General features: G+C 50.0%; 7 protein-coding genes across 7 annotated transcripts; 4 read left to right on the top strand and 3 right to left on the bottom strand.

The window, feature by feature from the left end:
* The first annotated feature begins 750 nt into the window (after window positions 1–750).
* Window positions 751–2503, top strand: TrAFT101_004194 (uncharacterized protein). The gene has a single exon (XM_024907247.2). It carries the CDS (start codon window positions 782–784, stop codon window positions 1970–1972), a length of 1191 nt encoding a protein of 396 aa, XP_024766024.1. The 5' UTR covers window positions 751–781; the 3' UTR covers window positions 1973–2503.
* Window positions 2504–3723: 1220 nt separating this feature from the next.
* On the bottom strand, window positions 3724–4107 carry TrAFT101_004193 (uncharacterized protein; the record flags this gene model as incomplete). The annotated part of the gene is made up of 1 exon (XM_066127091.1): window positions 3724–4107. The coding sequence occupies one exon, from the start codon at window positions 4105–4107 to the stop codon at window positions 3724–3726; it is 384 nt and encodes a 127-aa protein (XP_065983200.1).
* A 3772-nt stretch (window positions 4108–7879) lies between these two features.
* On the top strand, window positions 7880–8558 carry TrAFT101_004192 (uncharacterized protein; the record flags this gene model as incomplete). The annotated part of the gene is made up of 2 exons (XM_024909239.2): window positions 7880–7955; window positions 8143–8558. 2 exons carry the CDS (start codon window positions 7880–7882, stop codon window positions 8556–8558), a joined length of 492 nt encoding a protein of 163 aa, XP_024766026.2.
* A 716-nt stretch (window positions 8559–9274) lies between these two features.
* TrAFT101_004191 (uncharacterized protein) lies at window positions 9275–10101 on the bottom strand. Its single transcript, XM_024907248.2, has one exon. It carries the CDS (start codon window positions 9733–9735, stop codon window positions 9328–9330), a length of 408 nt encoding a protein of 135 aa, XP_024766027.1. The 5' UTR covers window positions 9736–10101; the 3' UTR covers window positions 9275–9327.
* Window positions 10102–10844: 743 nt separating this feature from the next.
* On the top strand, window positions 10845–11944 carry GET3 (Golgi to ER traffic- protein; the record flags this gene model as incomplete). The annotated part of the gene is made up of 2 exons (XM_024902229.2): window positions 10845–11228; window positions 11309–11944. 2 exons carry the CDS (start codon window positions 10845–10847, stop codon window positions 11942–11944), a joined length of 1020 nt encoding a protein of 339 aa, XP_024766028.1.
* A 291-nt stretch (window positions 11945–12235) lies between these two features.
* Window positions 12236–15951, bottom strand: TrAFT101_004189 (uncharacterized protein). The gene is made up of 3 exons (XM_024909240.2): window positions 14948–15951; window positions 14585–14873; window positions 12236–14519 (listed from the first exon to the last, which is right to left on the bottom strand). Exons 1-3 carry the CDS (start codon window positions 15117–15119, stop codon window positions 12980–12982), a joined length of 2001 nt encoding a protein of 666 aa, XP_024766029.2. The 5' UTR covers window positions 15120–15951; the 3' UTR covers window positions 12236–12979.
* Window positions 15952–16406: 455 nt separating this feature from the next.
* Window positions 16407–18317, top strand: TrAFT101_004188 (uncharacterized protein). Its single transcript, XM_024898975.2, has 2 exons — window positions 16407–17829; window positions 17897–18317. Exons 1-2 carry the CDS (start codon window positions 16451–16453, stop codon window positions 18075–18077), a joined length of 1560 nt encoding a protein of 519 aa, XP_024766030.2. The 5' UTR covers window positions 16407–16450; the 3' UTR covers window positions 18078–18317.
* Window positions 18318–18614: the final 297 nt, after the last annotated feature.

Genomic DNA, 18614 nt, shown 5'->3' with positions numbered 1-18614 from the left:
ACTGTACAGTAGCGACTGAAATGAGTGTCTGCTTTGTCAATGAAAAGTTTCTCTCCACACGGACTACTTTTGTGGCGCATTGTGGCTGATACCGTGCGCAGCTTCCGAGCAGGTTGTACCCTAAAACAGGCCATATTAGGAGCTGAAACTAACCTTTATTTGGGACGTTAGTTAGCTGCCACCTAGTAGGCAGCAATAGAATCGGCCAATTTATGCCACTAAGAAGCGCCTAAAACAGGCTCTTTTGTCCTATAAGTATTGCTAATAAATCTAAAACCCAATGCATTGCGAAATAATTTAATGAATAGGATGATTCGATGAAACGTGCCCTGATACAAAACAGTTCAACCAAACCTGTAGCTGAGCGACCGCACGATTAATATAGCACTGCCCTGCACTATTAAGATAGCCGCTCTCCTGCATCAGTCGAAGCAATATTATTACCCAGGATACGGAATAATTGTATATAAGCAGTTTGACATTCATTGGGTCGGGATATTCTACTATTATAAGACTACTTAATAGTATAGCCTTTAGGTAATAAGTTAGTATATATTTATAAATAAGCTATATAATTATAATTTCCTTTATTAATAATTAAGGATTTTATATACCTTTAATAATGCTTTGATTTTATGTGTTACGCTTTGCAACATAAGTTTACTAAAGTACTTAAAAAGATTGCTTTTCTATATGTACCATATAGATAATCTCTTCCCTTTTACTATACCCTTATAAACGCACTCTAATCAGGCACAACAACTATTTTCTTTGTTCCACTATGGAAACACAGTCGACCGCATTCCCCCAGTTCACACTCTTGCCAGTGGAGCTTCGCCTGGCTATCTGGTTCCATTGTCTGCCTCATCGAGTTGTCCAGAGAGACGATCCTTACGAAGTTCAGCGCCTCCGTAAGAAGCACAAATGTTGGTCTGTGCGGCCATCTCTCAAGAATGCTGCTCCGCCACGCATTGCCTCAGTCTGTCGCGAATCAAGACAGGTCGCCATGCGCTGGGGCAAGATGGTCTCGCAGGGCTATACCTGGAACCTAGGGCCTATATGGATTCAGCCTCGTTTGGACACTTATCATCTTAACTTTACGTCTGAGGCAGCTGAGGCAATTTTGGAGGAGGGGTTGGATAAAGAGCTGGTCGATGAGTTTATCAAGGACGGATTAAGTTGGCTCGGCACGGTCCCGTTATCAATACCTTCCGAGTACTACTTCAATTTTGACTTGGGATTGCAAGACGTCTCCAGGATGCGCTGGCTTCCGCGCATTGAAATCAGAGACGACTTTGTAGATGAAGATTTGAACGTGGTTTACAACGAGTACGCTTACCATGATCCGAGGCCCTTTACAAATATCTCCCTATCCGCTACCATGGCCTTCATCACTGTACATGCAACAAGAAGGCACGCCGTCGCGTCGGGCCTCTTTGGCCTGCTGCTTGATGCACCAGTTCAACTAGTGGATTTTGACGATGAGCAAAACATCAGATCTTTCCACGCCCTCTTTAAGAGAGACATCTACAACCGCAAAAGAACTGAGGTCATCAAACTATTTTCTCGTATCCTGTCGCCCATCTTTCGATCTCGCGTGGAAGACTGGACGGAAAAGGTGGTCTGGCTCATGATGGCAACTGCATGGCTGCGCGCAAAGATGAACTGGGAAAACTGCATACCCTTTGATGGGGATCCATTTTCAGCCTGGAATCCAATTATTGAGGAGCTTCCAGACGGCCGGCGGTTGGTCTACATGGGGGACGGTGAAGACTACGTGAATCGATTCGACGATGACAATCCTTGGGTTATACAGGCCAAGAAAGAGCTACCGCGAGTTACACCCAAAATCCTGTTCATGCTTTGTACCGACGACTGCGATGTGGATGGGAATGTGGGCACGGTGCCTTCTGTACAGCATCCGATTGCTCGAAATGACTTTTTTGAAGTTCATAGTTATGAGGATCTCTGAAGATGATTATAGCCAACCTTGATGATATTTAAGCCGAGTTAAATAGCCAATCATTTCAATATCAGGTCGCAGATAAAGGAGTGAAGCAACTGTTGGTGCGAGAAGATTACACTTAAAGCAAGTATTAACTAAGATGAAGTAACTTTATAGGCTGAATATAATTTTTCTGCTGAAGTGAGGAGACGCCCGTTTGAAAATCAATAACCACCTCTCGTTTCGGGGTAGGCAAGCGCTGCTCGTCAGCGAGGCCGGGAACGCGGCCGTCACCATTGCCGACATCATCAAGGACCCGACGTCTGCGCCATTTGCCATGTTGGGGCTCATTGTCGGCGCGGCGGGCGGCGGCGGGAAGTTGCCAAAGACGGAGAGCTTGGGGGAGGCGTCCAAGGCGCGGGGGGGTGATGAAGGCGGCCGACTTGGCCAAGTTTCCGCAGAGGTTCCGCGATAGGGATGCTTTGGTGCAGAATATTTCGAAGAAGTCGGTGTGCAGTGTTATTTAACGGGTGATGGATGAGGATCGTCTATAAGGAGCCGTGAGGTTGACGAGGTACCCTGTTGATGTAAGTAAGTTGGCAGGGACCAGAGGATTGAAACGTGTATACTAGACATGTATGTAGCCTCTTGACAAAAGAAACAGATTTCTGTCCATACTATCTAGCACGATCAGGAGTTCTCACTCATTGATTCTCCTCCGAGTTATTGCACCCGTTTGCACATTCCGGCGCTCCAGTGCCGCCCCCATGCCTCTGCGTTTCCCACCATTTCAGCCGAAAATCCACAGCAATGGCTCTTGCCAACCTCTATACTCTTGAGAAGTATAAAAGCCTGCTCTTTTCTCTCTCCGGTCTCCGTTCTCATGGCCGTCAAGCAACCATCTTCATTAGAGCGGCATCAATCTGCTAAAGCTTATATTATCCCCTTTCACTAAGTCTCGATCCTAATCATGAGCTTTTTCCCTTTCAACGACTGGAGTCATCCAGGAGACACCGACTCCAATATGCATGGTGCATTCAATTTCTTCAATGAATAACGACGCTTAAGTGCCGCCCTGCAAGTCCTATCATCTCCCTCTTCTTCCTTTCATGACCATAGTGGACGCACACACTACATGTTCTTTGCCCTCTTGTGCGGTGGTGGAGAGTTACTTGGGGCACATACATTCTCATCACACCCTCTAAGGCTAATCATCAACGTGAAACCATAGCATCATAGGCACGCCTACGTTGGCCGACGTCAAAGCCAACGCGGCCATATTGGCATCTCGTGCCCGTCGGCCCTTTGTCGTCCGCCGGTACATCTCGTAACACAAGAAACTTCCCTGGATACAGACGACCCCTAAGTCCATTAGTACTTAGCGAGGAAGCGTATGCTTGCCAAGCTCCTTGAGTTTAACACCAGATTCAACTCGGCCCAGACCTATGATCAATTCTATGAAGTAAAACTATGCCACTTCTGCTATACTGCAAGTCAACTTATAAGATAATAGCGACAGTAGCCCCAGCTCCTTAGGTCCGCCATAAAAACAAGTACATGATGATGATAAGAAGCTCGCACTGTACCAGCCACAGGCTCGCAAAGTGGCCCGTGCGGAGAGAAACTTTACATTGACAAAAGCGGACACTCATTTCAGTCCCTACTGTATGTTTGTATTAAAGTATTTAAAAAAAAAAATGAACCGCCTAATACTGGGGCTCGTGGGGCTCTCCATCACCAGTCGGCCATGGTTCTGAGTCCCGAGAGGCAAATACTGATCAACAGGAGGGACTCCAAGTCGCAAATATGATGCTCGACGTGGGATTGGCATCAGCTGCAATGGCAAATGGGGCTGCCCAGCAAAAGGCGACGATGAGTAGTTTTGACCGGATTTTCACCGGCATCTGCAACAGCGGAAACGCCGCATGAACTTGGCGTAGTGGCATGTAGCCTAAGTGTAAGTTGAGGGCTGATGCCGCGTTCCGTGGCAGAAGGCGATCCATCGTCATCATGGCCCGGGTATCGATGGATCGACCCTTCGCATATAACCCTGGTCTTTTCCCAGCTTCTAATCTTGCTCTTAGATGAGTTGTCCAGAAATGCTTGATGCTGTATTGGTGCACTGCTGTAATTCCGTCACCGCCATTAGATGCTAGCTTCATGCACAGCACTTACATCAGCCAGCCACCGAGTAGCAGCAGTAGTAGTATGAGTGTTAACAGTGGATTTCTTCTTCCCTTTTAACATGTATGTCTCAGTGTGTTTGAACAGCTATGCTACATACATACTTCGTAGCGCCTGCTTGCAAAGCTACTCGTACAAGGGAGCGACGCTATTGCGGCTCTAGGCATCATTTTAGCTGGTTGGCTGAGCTGCGGCTGCGAGACATGCGTCTGTAAGTGGCCCGGCTTAGCAGAGTCCCGGACCAATCCGAGAAGGTAGATGTGGCTTTACGTGCACATGGCGCATCGTTCTGCTCCATGCCTAGCAGAGCGATGCATGGATGCTCAGGTCATGAGAGTCTTTTTCGTTTTCGTCTTGTTAGATCAACGCAGGACGTGACTCGTACCTTTAACGCATCAAGCTAGATGCTCACTACTGCTGTATGAATATCAACTACATATTTATGTACCAGCAGTGCTATGTATCTACCTACTGAGTAGACAGCAGCTGCGTACAGGAAAACGTCAATGGGAAAATACCGCGCTGCGAAGGACCGACTCCAGTCCCAGAATTTTGAGACTGCGGAACCAGGGACCAGCCACCGGCCGTGTCTGCTTCCGTCTCCAAACCCTCTCGGACTTCATCCGTGCCAGCGCGGAGCACCGCCTTGGCAGTTTTTCATACACCGATCCCCCGCCTAGCGCAGGTGGCAGTACATGCTGCCCTGTATGTACAAATCAAAAAGTACGCGCATGGGGTGTGATTGTGTCAGTGCTACATCAGGCAAGACAGCGCCTGGGAGCCCCAAATCCAATCTGTTGGGAAATCCGCTTCGAGGGTGCGCGCCGGGCCAGCGGTCCATACACTGGAGACTGGCCGGACGGCACACCACATCCGAAGTGGCCAATTTCTGTGACAACGGCTGACGACAGCGCCGAGCCCCAGAGACGCAAGAAGAGAGGAAAAGAGGCGAATGCGAGCTTACCAGCAGCAACACTGTACGTACTAGTGCTGGTTGCCCTTTCAAAGTTCATTCTTTTGTCATCACCGTGTCGTTTTGTGGCATCGTACAGCATGAAAGAGGTAGCATCGTGTTTACGAGCCTTTCTCCAACTCCAACCGCTAGCCTATCGTACCGTGCCGCCCTTTTCTGAATGAGATGGATCAGACATGCACACTGACTGGTCCAGGCCGCCTGGTCTCGAAACTGGGTGTGTGTCTGGTTCGTCTCGGCTCCCCGAGCCGGCTTGTGTTTGATAGGGCGGCCTCTTTGGCTCTGAGGGCGCGATCCCAATTCGCTTGCCGCTTCACATGGCATGGACGCTGTCCGAGCGGCTAGGCTTGCTGCAGTACGGGATGATGGGGTGTGGGCACGAGCCAGCTTGTGTGTGTTGCTCCCTTGCGTACCAATGAATAATTCTGTTGCACAACTTAATACGCCAGAGAGACGCGATCAGCCGGTATGATATATTGTAATCAATGGCTGGCTGATGGCAGAGCCGCCAAGCGCCAAGATCGAATGCCAAGAGCCAAGAACCGAACAGCTCAGAAATATCGGCTAGGAGAAACAAACCTAAAAATCTGGTGAGGGTTATTCTCTCTTGCTGATCATGTTCTCGCCTTTCGTCAGTTACGGTGAAGGAGGTGGCTGAGTGAATAAGCTTCGCAACGGGACTAGGTAGAGAACCCAATTGACGAGAGCTTTTCGTGCTGCCACATGTGTTTTGTTTTGTCAACTACCCTGCCCTGCTAGGCAGTAGACGGATCGTGAGGAAGGTTGCTTCTGCCTATAGATTGGCGACCTGGATGGCGGCTTTTGGCATGTAGGAAAGCGTGTTCATAGGTGTAAACGACGCTATGGGTGAGGCCAAAGTGCACTTGAAGACCGGCTCATCGCAAGTGTCATATTCAGAGGTGTAATGTACCTACTAGTGGTTTCTATACTACATGTACCTTACTGCGACATACTAGTATTCGCAAACAAGCGTTGACTTTGTCCCCATGGAGAGATTAATGATAACGTCATCCGTCATTTCTGGCGTGCCATGCGAAGTGCTACTGGATGGCCTGAAACAATTCATGTAGATGCAATGTAGCCTTCACACCACCCCGTACTTAATCCATTCTCACAGGCTACAAAGTATGTGTACCTACAGTATGATGAATTGGTTTGCCATCAAAGCTCGCCCCCGCCCTGTATAGGGCCTTGTTCGCGCGCTGCTAAAGAACTTGGCTTTTCAAGCCTTGGACCGCCACTAACACCGGACGCGAACCCCAAGAAGCTTCCATCGGTCGCCAGAACTTGTTCCCTCGCCTACAAGATTCCCCAGCTTTTTTCTTCTTGTCTGCTCCGTAACGTCTTATTTCATTACCTTATACTCACCCCCAGCTCCACCCAGGAGCGAGGCGCAGCAATCGATAGCACTGACCCGGAGCCAAAGTACCAGAATCATTTTGATTGAGCCTAATGCATTATACAGAGCGGCATGTACCTAGTAGTAGTAAGTAGGTATTAGCTGTCCTTTGTACATTATACCGTGCAGCGGCCCATCTAACGGCCCCTGTTTTGCCGCCCACCCTTGGGACAGATCCGCTAGGACTTTCTGACACTGGGGGGCTTTCAGCAGGACCAGTGAGTGCGGAATACCGCTAAACAGTCCAGTCATCGGGCTCTAGGCCCATGGCCTGCTGAGAGCGTTGAGGCAGGGACCCGGCCAGACGGCTGAAGCGCAGCGTCAGTGCTGCGGCGCGGTAACGGAACAGCCAGGTGGTGAATCCCATTCAATCATGGACCAGCCCCAATGGTAATGTACTCGTAATGCAGGTAACAGTCAATCAGTCAATAGTGCTAAGGTATTGAGTTAATGAAATGGATGGTCTTGATGCTAAATCCGAGTTATCGGCGATGGCGACGGCTACGGCTGCCGGGGGACTAGGCTGGCCCAGGTGGTGCTACTTCTCCTCCCCCATCAGCTGCCTCTGGGCCGCGACGTGCTGCACAGACAGCGACAAAGTGGCCACTAGCAGCAGTTCACCCATGCTGCGGCTGGCACGATTCATCGCCTTTGCCTTGCATGCGGGTGCATTGCCAGAGGTACATATAGCGACTAATCTGCAAAAAGTATCTGTACTAATCAATAGCTGCCATCTGTTACTCTCTCCTCTTGTTCTCTCTCTCTCGCTCCCTCCAATCGATCCCCACACACGCACTACTGGCTCCGTTGCTTATAATCTTGTTGTAGCCGCCCTCATCTCGCTGAAATTTCCCACATCCCAGACTCGGGCGGTTCGGCTCCTTGAAGCACCATCAAAGCGACCCTTGCTGGGGGATCCTGCTGGATTGTTCTATTTATTTTTATTTTTATTTTTATTTGTTTTTATGGTTCTTTGGCCGATTTAGTTCTCACCCAAAGGGGGTTTAAAGAAACCTTGCTGCTGCCCATTTTCCCATTTACACACGTCCACAACCTACGCCGCTCACCTCGCCTCGAAACACTGCCAACCAAGGGGTACTTGCTCGAGCACCAAACGCACTGCAGGCGGGGCGGTCACTCAACCAGCCACCAAAACTTACTCAGACTCACTCTTACAAAGACCACGCGCCAAGCTGTCATTCGGTTGTTTGCGTCCACCAGGCCCATCCAGTTTGCTTTCACGTCTCTTTATTCCTTTTAAAGAGCAGAAGACACGTTCGAAAGAAGCTCGGGCTGGAGATAATTCGACTTTTTCTCATCAAATTTCATCCAAACCTTTCCTCTAAACCTCATCACCATGGCTTCTCAGACGACATCTCAGGCATCTCGTCGTGCGAGCCGGGATACGGGCTTCCCAGAACCCTTTGATCGATGTAAGCACTCTCCTTGGATCACGCTGATTTTCTTCTCTCTTTCTCCCTATCTGGACATGTTTCGATGTAAAATTTATAAATATATATATATATATATACACACATACATACAGTACACACACACACACACACACATAAATATATATATATATATATATATATATTTACTGACACTTTTCTTCTCAAGGGAGCAACACTACCCTGCCTCACCCCGACGCCGATCTCTCACCAAACGCCTGCATCTCACACGACGAACTCGCCGGCGATCACGCCCTTAAGCGCAAGCGCCTCTCATTCCTCCACCGACGACACAAGCATAAGCGAAGCCTCATGGAGGGCCTCGTCGGCCCGCAGACCGAGCTCCTCAGCAGCGTCATCTCACTGTCGCTCTCCCACTCCCGCTCCAGCACCAGCCTCCGCGTGCAGCAGGAGGTGGCCCCTAAGCTGACGAGCCCTTCCGAGGCCAGCTTTCAGTCCAAGACTGGCAGCGAGAGCGCCGAATCGATCAAGAAGGACGACGAGACACCGCCTTCTTCTCCCGACAGCGTGATGCACAGCCCCAAAAAGACCAACCGGTTCAGCAAGTGGCGACGATCTTCATGAATGGAAAAATGCAGAATGGAGAGACAGAATGATGCGAAGACATTATCGACATGCATGTATAGCATGCATCGCATCCATTTCCCTTGACTTACTCGGATAACTCGAAACAGACCCCCACGGAACAGCCAATTTTACACACAAAAAAAAAAAAAGAGAAAAAAAAAAAAAAAGAACCTGAACGAATTTACGACTCTCTTTTGTGTTATACATATATATATTACTTTACAGCCTATTTTCGATCTCTGCTGGTGTTCTCACTCTATGAGCGACGGAGTTTTTGGGAGAAAAGGGGTGTTTGGATTTTTATCTTTGGAAACCTGGCAACAGAACGATCGTGCATTTTCTTGGAATTTGGTTTTATAGGTGCTGCCACCGGCCTTTCCCCTTGAGAGAAATTTGGGGATCCTGTCTTTATAAATATGGGGGGGATCTGCTTGGCATATTATTGTTTATCTTGTCTACTTTCTTTTGTAACTTTACGACAAAGAAGGCACATAAAAACTGGGGTTTAGCTGATGCGTGTAATAAAAGCGACAGTGTTGCGGTATCATGACTCGCACTCTCCTACTTCTCTTCCTTCTCCTTTTTCCTCTTGTTAACAAGGGATAATCTATTACATCTCATTCGCAGATTGCAAGAGTAAGAAGAAAAAGGCTGAAAAGAGATGCATAGGTTCATTGGATTGCGGCTTGATTAACAAAAAAAAAAAAAAAAAACTCAAATGTCACTGCCCATCTTCCAAGTTTCTCTCTCCATCCTGCCTCCCTTTTTAGCTTCCCCGATAAGTAGTGTAGCTATACGGACTCAACAACAACGGCACATGATAGTGCTGGCCCTCCTCCACGCGGAACACCACCGTCGCCTCCGGGAAGAAGGTCTTGTCCTCGCCAAAGTAGCTGGCGGTGTCGAAGCGCAGCGTCCATCGCGAAGGGCCCCGGATGGCGCCCAGCACGTCCTCGAGCGTGTAGACGGGGACCTCGCCCGACGACGTCTCGGAGCTGTAGGGCAGCCAGACGGTGATGCGGCCGTCGTCGTTGGTGAGGGACTCAAACGTCTTGAGGACGTTGCCGTGGCTGCTGGTGGTGCCGGGGCCCTCGAGGCGCACGCGGATGCCCTTTGCGGGGCGACCGACGGAGGTGTCGAGGACGTGGCAGGTGATGCGGTCTTTGTCGGCCATGGCGGGATGTTTGTTTTTGTGACGTTTGGCGTGTATGTATGTATGTATGTATGTATGCGGTATGGCGATGGCAGCTGGGCTGAGAGAGATGGATGGATGGATGGATGGATGTGTGGTGGGGTAATTGGTCGATCAATCAACTTAATCTCGAGGTGCAATCGTCTCAGTGAAGAAAGACAAAGAGACAAGGGAAAGGGGAAAGCAAAGAAAGAAACGGGTCCCTCTCGCTTCTCTTTATACAACTCACGCGGCGTGAGACCGAGATCAAGGCTGTGACGAGGACAACAGGAGACCAAGGCTGCGCCGTTTCTATTCTTGAACGTTCGACGTGCATGATTGACGGCTGCTGCTACCTGCTAGATAACAGGCAGTTGCTAGGCACAGACGGTGCTAGGCCTACCGCCAGGCCTTAGTGTAGGACTCGACACCTGTTGGCAAGTACAGCGCATCCAATCAGCATCGGCGGCAGCAGAGGCACACATAGGCTCAGCCACGCTGTGCGCCGGCCGCCGTTGGTGGACGTCGGTGGAGATGGCCGCTGAAGGTAGAGGCAGTCAGGTACATACTAACAACTCATAATGGGTCTGCCGCCAATACGTGGAGTAAGTATCGGCATGCATACACGCATTTGTGCCATCTTCATCAATGGGATGCTTAGGCTGAAACCAGGCTGAAGCCGGCCGGTTATCGTGCCATGCAGTGCGACATCGCCGCCCTCGTCGATATCATGCTGCTGTCAACTTTCACGCCGCTAGAGTCTCATTGGCAGCCTCGGGGCGTTTGGATGACCGCATCACCCGCTAAAATTACAGGCGACTAAATACACGTTCAGCCTTGCACTGTAGCCTCGCCACTTACTGTCGCATCTTTTTTGTCTACTTTTGCCCCTCCATCTCGCTCTATTGTTCTCTTCCGGCTTCCAAACGCCACTCCTCGCCTTCGTATCTGTAGCCTCGCCAACTCAAATCGTCTGCGTCACTCGCCGTCTCAGCCTCGTCTGTCTCTTCCTCCATCTTTTCTTCCCGTCCCCTCTCTTTTTTCTTTTTTGCTCTCTCTCCTCCACTCGTCCACCTCACCTACCGCTCAGCCCGACACAGCGCTCCACAGCCATGGCCCTCGTCATCGACGAAGACGCTCTCGAGCCGTCTCTCCAAACGCTCCTCGACCAGCGCTCACTGCGCTGGATCTTCGTCGGCGGCAAAGGTGGTGTCGGCAAAACCACCACGTCATGCTCCCTCGCCATCCAGCTCGCCAAAGTGCGCCGCTCCGTCCTGCTCATCAGTACCGACCCCGCCCACAACCTGTCCGATGCCTTCAACCAGAAGTTTGGCAAGGAGGCCCGCCTGATCAACGGCTTCGACAACCTCAGCGCCATGGAGATCGATCCCAATGGCAGCATGCAGGACCTGCTGGCTGGCCAGGGCGAGAACACTGAGGATTTGAATGCCATGAGCGGGGGAATTGGAGGCATGATGCAGGATCTTGCCTTTGCTGTACGTTTCTTTTCTCTTTTCCCCCGACAGACGTTGATGTTTGTTTGGCTTCATACCTAGAAAACTAACTCGTGTTTCAGATCCCCGGTATTGACGAAGCCATGTCCTTCGCCGAAGTCCTCAAGCAGGTCAAGTCCCTCTCCTACGAGACCATCATCTTCGACACCGCCCCCACCGGCCACACCCTTCGTTTCCTCCAGTTCCCCTCCGTCCTCGAAAAGGCCCTGGCCAAGGTCTCCCAACTCTCCTCCCAGTACGGCCCGCTGCTCAACGGCTTCCTCGGCTCCAACGGTGCCCTCCCCAACGGCCAGAATCTCAACGAGATGATGGAGAAGCTCGAGTCCCTGCGCGCCACAATCTCCGAGGTCAACACCCAGTTCAAGGACGCCGAGCTGACCACCTTTGTGTGCGTCTGCATCGCCGAGTTCCTGAGCTTGTACGAGACGGAGCGCATGATCCAGGAGCTGGCCAACTACGGCATCGACACCCACAGCATCGTCGTCAACCAGCTGCTGTTCCCCAAGAAGGAGAGCGACTGCGAGCAGTGCAACGCCCGCAGGAAGATGCAGCGCAAGTATCTTGACCAGTATGAGGAGCTTTACGCTGAGGACTTCAACGTCGTCAAGATGCCTTTGTTGGTGGAGGAGGTGCGAGGCAAGGAAAAGCTGGAGAAGTTTAGCGAGATGCTGGTGAAGCCCTACGTTCCACCGCAGTAACGAAGGGGGGAGGTCAATAGAGGAGAAGAGAGGGAGAGAAGAATAAGAAAGAAAAGGAATGCTTTAAAAAAACTCAGAAAAGAAAACAAAATTTCCAACTTATGTCACCAGCAAGACTTACGGGTTATGTATATGTCTAGATATTATTCCTTCAATAGATTTACTATAAAGTAGTCCAGGCGATTTTAGCCCTCATAGCATTACATATTTCACCCGTCACTTTCGATCCGGACTTATTTCATTCACTCAATTCACATACAGTCTACGCAAAATAGTAGTACATATGCGTGTGTGGTGTACAATTCAGTTTCTTTAATTGACGCTCCCTTTCTGGACACTTATTCTACATAAAAAAATCCTCCTGCGCCTTCATGCCATCCACAAAGAAAAAGCCGCCTCCAACTCAATCTCGCCCTGAAAGCAACATACAGGAATACCCAGTCGCTCATGAATTCTTCTCGTAGTGAGAAAAAAAAAATGGCACGTGGGGACACTCTCTTTATATCTCTCTCTTCCCCCCTCCCCCTCTCTCTTTGCCATCATTCTGCATTCTGAAAAGGAGGAAAAGGCGCTGATTTGTGAAGAGTAAGAAAATCGAAGGTGGCTAAAACGACGCGATTCGAATATTTTTTACTTTTATGGACAAAAGAGACAAAAACACATCTCGTTGAAAAAAATGACCAAACGCCTAATCCAAGCCAATTTGAGCTCTGGTAATGAGAATCGTCCTCCCCTGTTTTTAATTTTATGCGTGGTATTTCCTCCCTGTTCATACATTGTATAGTTGTGTCATATTTGGTGTGTGTTGTGTGCAGTGTTTCGCCAGCTAAATGCAAAAAAAAATAAAGGCCCTTGGGTGTTGACGTATCCGATATTAAACGCTGTGTGTTGAATAGGAAAAAAAAATGGAGCAGAAAATGCCGCCCTTGTCGTCCGCCGTGCTTTCGGCGCGGAGCCATTCCAGATGGCTGTTGTGTGATGCATATCGTAGTAGTAGTAGAGATTACTCTGGTTCTCTCCTTTCACCTCCTTCTCTTAGAGCTCTCTGTAGTCGCTTGGCCGAACTCGACGTTGCTTGTTCTGGTGTCGATGTGGGTTAACCGGCTTCCGGAAATAGGCATCGTCATCGCCGCCACCTTGGGGGAAGTTGCCGCCATTTTGGTAGCCGTTCATCATGCCTCCACCATTCATGCTGTTCATATTGCCCATTCCACCCATGGGATTCATGCCGTTCATGCCGCCCATGCCATTCATACCACCCATATTGTTCATGGCCCCCCAGTTCCCGTTCATGTTACCGCCATTCATGTTGCTCATGCCGTTCATACCACCCATGTTGTTCATGGTATATCCTCCATTCATATTTCCGTAGCCTCCATTCATGTTGCTGAAGCCCTGCATCCCCATCATCGGCATGTTCATCATTGGCATGCCCATGCCCATGCCCATGTTGTTCATCCCCATATTCATCCCCATGCCCATGTTCATCATGTTTGGCATCATACCCATGGCACCATTAAACATCATGTTGTTCATTCCCATGTTTGGCATGCCATTCATCATGTTTCCATTCATCATATTCTGTGATGATTGATTTTGCATAGCACGAGGGCCCTTGGGTATCTTGGGGTTTTCTAGGAAATCTTCTGCAGGCCTCTTCTTCGAAGCAGTGTCCTCTGTTTTGACTATTTCAGTCTTGTTATCCCCAGCCTGGGAAGCGAGGACAAGACTCTTGGACTCGGTTGAGGGAGATTTGGACGCTGAGGCGGCGCGTTCTGTAGTTGGTGAGTTAGATTTCTCCTCTTGGGACTCAGTCTTTTCGAGTTTCGACCTGTCCTCCTCCGAGTCTGTTGCTTTATTTAGCTCATTCTTGTCTGAGTCTTCAGCTTGAACGACATTCTCGGAACTGTTTGCAACTTCCTCCGATTTGGCCTTGGGGGATGAGGGGGGAGTGACCTTGGCGGCCTCTTTCTCTTTAATGTATTCTTGAATTTTTTTGGAGACTTCTTCATCAGGCTGAAGATCATCGATTAGTACACCTTCGGTCTGGCAAGCAGGGCAGACGAAGTCGCTTTCGATGAGTGCATTGGTGATGCAGTCATTGCAAAACGTCTTCTGACAGCATGGGGTTTTCATTGGCTCTATGAACATCTTCTTGTCAATCGAACATTCGAGACCACGCTCCTGCACCTCCTTGTCCTCCGCCTTTGCCGTCTTGGCCGCGGCGGAAGAGGACTGGGCCTTTGCCTGGAATTGCTCCCAAGACGCCTTGTCTGGCTCAGCAATGACAAAATCTCCCTCAGCGTTGACCATGATTCCTGAGGGTCGCTTGGATTCATCGCCTTCAGTTTGAGCTAAAATGACAGATTTATCCACCTTTTGCAAAAATGAACGAGGAATACCAGTGGTGCGCTTGACGCGGGGCCGGTTATCAAAGTCAGGATCATCGTTAGTTGGGCACAGCTGAATCCAATGGCCTTTGTTTCCACATCGATAACAAATGTATCCATTGGGAGGGTCATGATCTGGGACGTTTGCCGGGCGCTTGGCACCAGGCTTGAAAACTGGTGCTTGTCTATTCAAGTGGTAAGCAACTCTATCCACTACACTAGAGGAAAATTATATCAAAAGGCAACTTACTGAGACAACTCTTCTTGTTGAGCTGACCATTGTTCGGACTGAGCAGCAAACATGGCAGCCATGCGATCTTCCTCCGTCATAGCATCGTTCATCTGGCTAAAAGCATTCGCGTTTGGCTTGGAAGCCGAAGCCTTCCCTAGCTGTTCCTTGCGGCCGGCATTCTTAGCTGCTACGGGCATTTTGCCAGAGACATATCGAGCGGCTCGTCCAGCCCCAGGCTTCAGGGCCGGCTGTCGTCGAGCAATCACCGTCGTTGATCTGGGGACAATTGTGGTATCATCGTCGTACTCTATATCATACTAAGTCAGTATTTATGTTGCTGGAAGCAAGGGATAATTTTCGGTTTCAGTTCCAGGGACTCACCTTCACTGTTGTCATCGGTATAGATGAAGAGGTCGAAGTCCGTGCCATCACCCAAACCACTCTTGTTGATAATTTCACGCTTCAGTTCAAAGACTGAGATACCTGTGCCGTCAAATTCCACTCTCGTGGGCTCCTTCTGCGACTTGAATTTGAAGAACACTGATGAAGACATTTTTGCTGAGGGGAGATTCTTTGGTTACAAGCAACAAAATGCGAGAGAATAAAAGATGTCAGGGACGTTAGGTTCGTCAAGAATGTAAGGTCGAAGGGGCTATAAGTCTGTAAAGTAAATACGTCGGAAACCTCAGTCGTAAAACAATTGACTAAGTGAGTATTGATTTTCTTGCTGCTAGCGAAATTTTTTTTTCTTTTGATTCTTCTTCTCTTCTTGGTTTTGCACCTTGGTGCTGTTTCAACTCAAGATGGACTCAAAATAATCAATTCTGATTGTAATTGGAGGAAAGACAAAGACAATAGGGAAAAAAAATGGGTACGACGAATAATCGAGTACAAGTGGCAGCAGCCAGAAGGAAAAGACAACCCTAGAGTTCCCCCTCACTTCCTGATCACCATAACAGACCAGCCTATGCACCAGCAGATAACAACCCTTTGCTAGCCGTCTCAGGAACCCACGTCAGACAGACTAGCAAAATTCCAAAATAGAACAAAGAAACAAATAAGCCGTGACTTATTTGTTAATGCGGGACAGAGAGAAATCACAGGTCGATGGGTCGCGATATGCGAGAATCGCTTCGCTCAATGGGTCGTTGGAGGATGGGGTACGCGTACGGGTCTACCGGAACTGTTCGATCTCACAAATGGAGGCTGCAAGGCGCTTGACTCGTTGAAGCCGCAGCCCAGCGGAATTAAAATCGATGGATGGCAAGGGAGCGGTCACCTGGGCGCAAGTCGAGGATGCTTCGGTGATGACTTCGCGGGAGGATGATGGGTCGTTGATGTGGATGAGAGAGAAGAGGAGAAAAAAACAGAAGCGGAGGGACTGGGGACAGTTAGTTCCATTATTAATGGGAGGCGCGCGTATTGACAACAAGCGCAGGCCACTTGCCAGCAGTTACGTTAGCGTTTGCAGCTTAGGCGAAATAATTTTCCACAGCCGTCCTCTCACGTGCCCAGATTTCCTGTTTGAGAATATCCAAAAGGCTAATACGGAGCAGTATTAGTGGCTGGAATTCGGCCTACGGCAAAGTACCCAGCAGGCTGAGGCGGGACAAGGGCAACTTGCAAGGTACCTCTGGTGTCGAACCCCCACCTCACGCAGTCCACACAACAAGAGCTTGCTTGCCCGTCTGGGCATCTGTCTGATCAAGTACTGCCGCGGTACCATGCGGCGTCTCACCATCAGCTGCCGCTGGTAACCGGCCTGGAAAGCAAAAAGTTCCCCTCCATTCTGCCCTCTGCCCCGCCACGTGAAGCTTTTGCAGGCGCTGTATCTTCGCGTTCTGAGCAGCTGGTAGGGCGATATGCCCCGCACCATCTTTCTTCATGAGTTCTCGTCAATTCTGGACGAGGATTAAGCCTTTCTCTTCTCAACTACTCCAGCGTCCTCGAATTGCTGCTCCTTCGTTTCGACACTACCTCACTGACTCGATCCTTGCCCACCAAGCAAGAAAGATGGCGCCTCAACTCGACAGCTTCTTCAAGCAGGTTGACACCTCTGCGGATGCCTTCATTGAGCGTCTGCGCAAGGCTGTTGCTATCCCTTCCATTTCCGCTGAGGATGCCCGCCGCCCCGATGTTGTGCGCATGGGTCACTTCCTGGCCGATGAATTGAAGGCTTTGGGTGCTGAGGTTGAACTTCGACCGCTCGGCAAGGAGCCTCACAGGCCTCACCTTGACCTGCCTCCTGTCGTTCTCGGACGATATGGAAACGACAAGAACAAGCGAACGATCCTGGTTTACGGCCACTACGATGTCCAGCCCGCTGAGAAGAGCGATGGATGGGCAACCGATCCCTTCACGCTCACCGTCGACGACAAGGGCCGCATGTTTGGCCGTGGCTCAACCGATGACAAGGGACCTGTCCTGGGCTGGCTGAACGCCATTGAGGCCCACCAGAAGGCTGGTGTTGAGTTCCCCGTTAACCTTTTGATGTGCTTTGAGGGTATGGAGGAGTACGGATCCGAGGGATTGGATGACTTGATCCGAGAGGAGGCCAAGAAGTTCTTCGCTGATGCCGATGCCGTCTGCATTTCTGACAACTACTGGCTCGGAACCGAGAAGCCTTGCTTGACTTACGGCCTCCGAGGCTGCAACTACTACTCTGTTGAAGTCTCTGGCCCTGGCGCCGACTTGCACAGCGGTGTCTTTGGTGGACAGGCCCACGAACCCATGACTGATCTGGTTCAGATCATGGCATCTCTGGTTGATAGCAAGGGCAACATCAACATCCCTGGCATTAAGGAGCAAGTTGCCCCCGTTACTGCTGATGAGGAGAAGCTCTACGACACCATTGCCTTCACCATGGCGAACTTGCACGAATCTCTTGGCAGCACCACCACCATCCACGATGAGACTAAGCCAACCCTGATGGCCCGCTGGAGATACCCTTCTTTGTCTCTCCACGGTATCGAGGGCGCTTTCTCTTCACCTGGTGCCAAGACCGTCATCCCTGCCAAGGTCACCGGCAAGTTCTCCATCCGAACTGTCCCTGATATGGACATTGACACAACCAACGCCGCGGTCTACAAGTATGTGGAGGAGCAGTTTGCCAAGCTTGGCAGCAAGAACAGCATGAAGGTTTGGGCTCAGCACACCGGAAAGTGGTGGGTTGCCTCACCAAAGCACTGGAACTTTGCTGCCGCTGCTAAGGCGGTTGAGCGCGTCTGGGGCGTTGCCCCCGACTTCACTCGTGAGGGTGGAAGGTGAGTAGTACCATTTATGGTCTTTCGATCCTCTTCTCCTTGCTAAATGCTAATGAAATTTTCACAGTATCCCCGTCACTCTTACTTTCGAGGAGGCTACTGGCAAGAACGTCCTGCTGCTGCCCATGGGAAGCTCAACAGACGGTGCTCACTCTATCAACGAGAAGCTTGACAAGAGCAACTACATTGAGGGCATTAAGATGCTGGGTGCCTACCTGCACTACGTCGCTGAGGAGCCCCAGAACTAAGCGTTGGAAGCAAAAAATAGTGAAAAAATTACACAAAAAAGCATCAAAAACAAAATGTGTACATAACAAATCCAAGGATCTTGGGCCACGCATAAGCGTCGCATTATGTGTTGAAATTTCATTTATTTTGCTCTTCTCCATCTTGAATGTCTTCCCATACATGTGATATTATGTGTGTACATATCTTTTAGGGGCCTGGTCCGATGTGCTTATAATTTATTGTCCGCAATACGGCCAAATATTGCTCTTTCGGCATTGTTCTCCGTATATACAACTTGGGCATCAACACTAGCAGTAAACCAGAGCCCCCTCCCCATCCGTGCGCGACCAGGCTAGTGGCCCAATTAGTGGCGCCTCGAACCCGATTGATGCTAAATCGCACGTCAGAGCCCAAGTACCGGCGATGCAGCCCGCCGCTAATCGCTCACTAAATGGCATCTGACGCCCCATGACTTATTCAGGTGGCAGGGGGGCTTCTGCCTCGCCTGTCTGTTAAAGCTCGCACAGCTGGGCTCTTGATGACGAGCCAGGCAAATG

Source organism: Trichoderma asperellum, chromosome 2 (genome assembly GCF_020647865.1).
Source record: "Trichoderma asperellum chromosome 2, complete sequence".
Lineage (NCBI taxonomy): Eukaryota > Fungi > Ascomycota > Sordariomycetes > Hypocreales > Hypocreaceae > Trichoderma > Trichoderma asperellum.
Note: the sequence above shows the minus strand (reverse complement) of the source record. Positions and strands in the feature narration are given on the sequence as shown.

What these genes read in the sequence shown, in the direction of transcription:
- TrAFT101_004194 (XM_024907247.2), top strand. Translation starts at nt 782, where the DNA reads ATGGAAACACAGTCGACCGCATTCCCCCAGTTCACACTCTTGCCAGTG.
- TrAFT101_004191 (XM_024907248.2), bottom strand. Translation starts at nt 9,735, where the DNA reads ATGGCCGACAAAGACCGCATCACCTGCCACGTCCTCGACACCTCCGTC.
- TrAFT101_004189 (XM_024909240.2), bottom strand. Translation starts at nt 15,119, where the DNA reads ATGTCTTCATCAGTGTTCTTCAAATTCAAGTCGCAGAAGGAGCCCACG. An exon ending in TACCGATGACAACAGTGAAG is followed by an intron (nt 14,874 to 14,947) that starts GTGAGTCCCTGG and finishes AGTATGATATAG; the next exon opens with AGTACGACGATGATACCACA. An exon ending in CAACAAGAAGAGTTGTCTCA is followed by an intron (nt 14,520 to 14,584) that starts GTAAGTTGCCTT and finishes CCACTTGAATAG; the next exon opens with ACAAGCACCAGTTTTCAAGC.
- TrAFT101_004188 (XM_024898975.2), top strand. Translation starts at nt 16,451, where the DNA reads ATGAGTTCTCGTCAATTCTGGACGAGGATTAAGCCTTTCTCTTCTCAA. An exon ending in TTCACTCGTGAGGGTGGAAG is followed by an intron (nt 17,830 to 17,896) that starts GTGAGTAGTACC and finishes AAATTTTCACAG; the next exon opens with TATCCCCGTCACTCTTACTT.